The following is a 3,082-nucleotide window of genomic DNA, read 5'->3' on the forward strand; positions in this document are numbered from 1 at the left end:
AAACTCATCGAAGAAGCAACGGCACCTGTAGCAGCAACACTCCCCCCCCCCCCAACCAAAACAAACGTTGTTGCCAGTTTGTAAATTGCTGATTTAAAGAGATATTTGCACCACGACCTATGCAATATAAAAAAATATGTGAGATCTCTACCTCTAAAAGTACACATACTTCAAGGCACGACTTTTCTTGCAAATTAGCGTTGCTTACGTGAATACAAGGTTAAAATGTGCTCACCGCTTTAAAAAAAGAGGGAAGACACGTGTTGCAGTTTATCTGAGACCACTTCAAAATTTAAAATAATTTCTGGCTACACTGTCAGTTTTACAAACCCGAAGCCTACTAGTCGTCCATCTCAATTTCAAGTACCGCTAATCCAATTACTAGAAACGGTCTTTTTAAGACAGCCTTGATCATTTAAATTTGAGGGGGAAAAATGTCCAAAGATAGAATTCTAATTAAAAAAACAAACTTTATTCGGATATGAAAATAACTTCGACTCCAACTTTCAAAACATGAACGCTTATTTGACGATTTGGTTTATACGTTGACCGTCCTTTAACTTAGCTCTTCCTCTGCAGCAGGAAAAGAGCCCTATGTATGTCTTGTAGAATTTGCTGCTCATTGTGACGTAGATGAGAAAGTTAATGGAGGCGTTGATGACGTAGAGCAAGTCGTTGCAGGTTTCCATCACGAGAGTAAGGTTGCTCATATTATTGTTTCCTTTACTGACAAATTTGGGAGCCAGAAAGACAAGGAAAAACGGTGCCGCCAATGGTAAGGCAATTGAAGCGTAAACTAGACTAACGATGAGGAGCATTTTTACTACTTTCACGTCTGTGACTTCAGTTGTTGACGATGTCATTTTGCTTCGTTTTCGGGTAGCTTTTCGGAGTCTTCTGATGATGGCAAAGGAGCATACTAGAATCACAACGACCGAAATGGGGCCTCTGATAACACTTATGATGAAATTCAGAGCTAATATTTGATACAAGTTCTTGTAAGCTTCAGGACTGAAAACTATCACAGGCAAGGTCATGTTAAATTGTGGGTTAAAACTCCATTCAACAGCCTGTATTCCCCAGATTGGACCAAGAAGCAACACCCAGGAGACTCCTAAAACTCCAACAATAATGAAAGTATTTCTCGGCGAAAGCAAAGTTGAAACCTTAAATGGAAAATACACAGCGATAAATCTTTCTATAGAGATGGCCACAACCAGAGAGGAAGAAAATAGTCCGAAAAAACGATTGGCTATCCATAAATACCCTGTAACTGTTACGTCCAATATAATGGCAGTGACCGGATCTATTTGAGCCACCACACAGATTATACGCTTGAGGAAGAGCGTGAACACGAAAACAAGGTCCGCTACCGAGACCGCCATCAGAAGTATTGTCGTGCTCTCCGCGAAGCCGTGTCTGGCAAGGACTATGATGTTGAGAACGTTGCCGATGGTTCCGAAGAAGCTGACGATGTTGATCAAGATGCAGTTGATGACCGTGTCGATGAGAGAAAGGGTTGCGCCATCGATGTCTTCGAATGCCTCCTGAGACTGATCGATGATGAGTCCCGCTGTGCTTTTTGGTGAGCCGAAAAAATGAGACGTGCTATTTTCTGGATTTGAGCTCGAGGTTTCCATACTCAATTTTTTTTTGGTTCAGACCTGCGTGACATAACAGTAAAGGTACAGATAAAACAGATGAAAAAGAAGTCAGATTTGTTCTCCCGACTCCCCCCAACCCTACAAGAAAACAAAAATCCCCTTCGTCATTGACGTCTGTGGTATTAAGTTTAGTTGCTTTGCTGTCGCAGTTGTACGCAGGAGACAGGGGTATGATTCCCGAGTGTAGAGGATTCTTATCGAATATCCCAGTGTCTCAACAGGGATGCTGTATCCCTCTCAGTCCAGGTTGGCCTTGACAGGCATGGTTAAAGAACACCCCCAATATCATCTAAATTGTGTTAATGGGGGTGTAAAAAGCCTACATCACTTTCTTTAACAAATATAAATTAATAAAGCAGGCGCAGAAAGATTTAGAATATTTGTTATTACGAATACAGGTATATACCCCTTCCTCCCAAGCGAGATAATTAATATTATTTTTAAAAAAAGAATGTCCCCAAAGGGAATGTCTCTCAGTTACTTTGAGTAGATCTAGATCTATAGACAAATAGCCAAGCCGCTGTTCAATAGACTTCTGTACCACACACCCCTGTACTAACAGACACACGAAACAATAATGTGAGACAGGACGAAAGATTTATAAAAGACAGGATGACATATACTTTTATAATATTGTACAGATATATCCTGCATGAGAAAAAGTCAACCATATTCATATAATATACTTTCATCAGCTTTGAACAACAAGGTATAGATCTAATACAACCATAACACTGTATTGAAAAAAAACACAAAAAACAAACAAACAACGAAAACCACAGACAGATAGACAGACAGACAGACAAACACACAAACAAACAAACACATGCGTACGCCAGTGTTCACAGCTTGGAACACCACAAAGTACTCACGATGTGTCACTATCTTGGCCTTCTCTTTATCGTAGGCACCAAATCAGATTTGTCTACAGCTTACATTAAGTAATAGCCTTATTGCTTTTTCCATAATTAAACATCAATGCTAATTCAAGAAGTTCTACTTTTTACACCAAAATAAAATTGTGGCATCGCTTGAGGACAACTAAGGTTTTCTTTGTGTATTTAGGAATTTCCAAAGCAAATTAAAAAATCAATTGCCTACAAGCTACAAATCTGTCATTGTGTTCTCTAATACCATACTACTCAAGAATATCAAAGACATGCTTCAATAATGCCCTACATTTTGTTTATTCTCCCGTATCATCCTTTTTTTCTCAGAATAATAAATCCTCACTCCCTCCCCATTTCATGAAAGTTATAATTTACATAAAAAACGGTAAGCCTTTCTTTATAAACAGCTTAACAGGTGCTTTACAAACAGCAGCGTAGTGATTTAAAATGTAATAACATCCTCGTACCTTGCTATTTTATATTACCTTGGCATGAAGACACATCCCTTAATACAAGGCTGCAATATGA

General features: G+C 39.0%; 1 protein-coding gene across 1 annotated transcript; it reads right to left on the reverse strand.

The window, feature by feature from the left end:
- Positions 1–481: 481 nt before the first annotated feature.
- On the reverse strand, positions 482–1,640 carry LOC118477348 (FMRFamide receptor-like). The gene has a single exon (XM_035968587.1). It carries the CDS (start codon positions 1,638–1,640, stop codon positions 522–524), a length of 1,119 nt encoding a protein of 372 aa, XP_035824480.1. The 3' UTR covers positions 482–521.
- Between the last annotated feature and the right edge of the window lie 1,442 nt (positions 1,641–3,082).

This window comes from Aplysia californica, unplaced genomic scaffold, assembly GCF_000002075.1.
Source record: "Aplysia californica isolate F4 #8 unplaced genomic scaffold, AplCal3.0 scaffold00068, whole genome shotgun sequence".
Lineage (NCBI taxonomy): Eukaryota > Metazoa > Mollusca > Gastropoda > Aplysiida > Aplysiidae > Aplysia > Aplysia californica.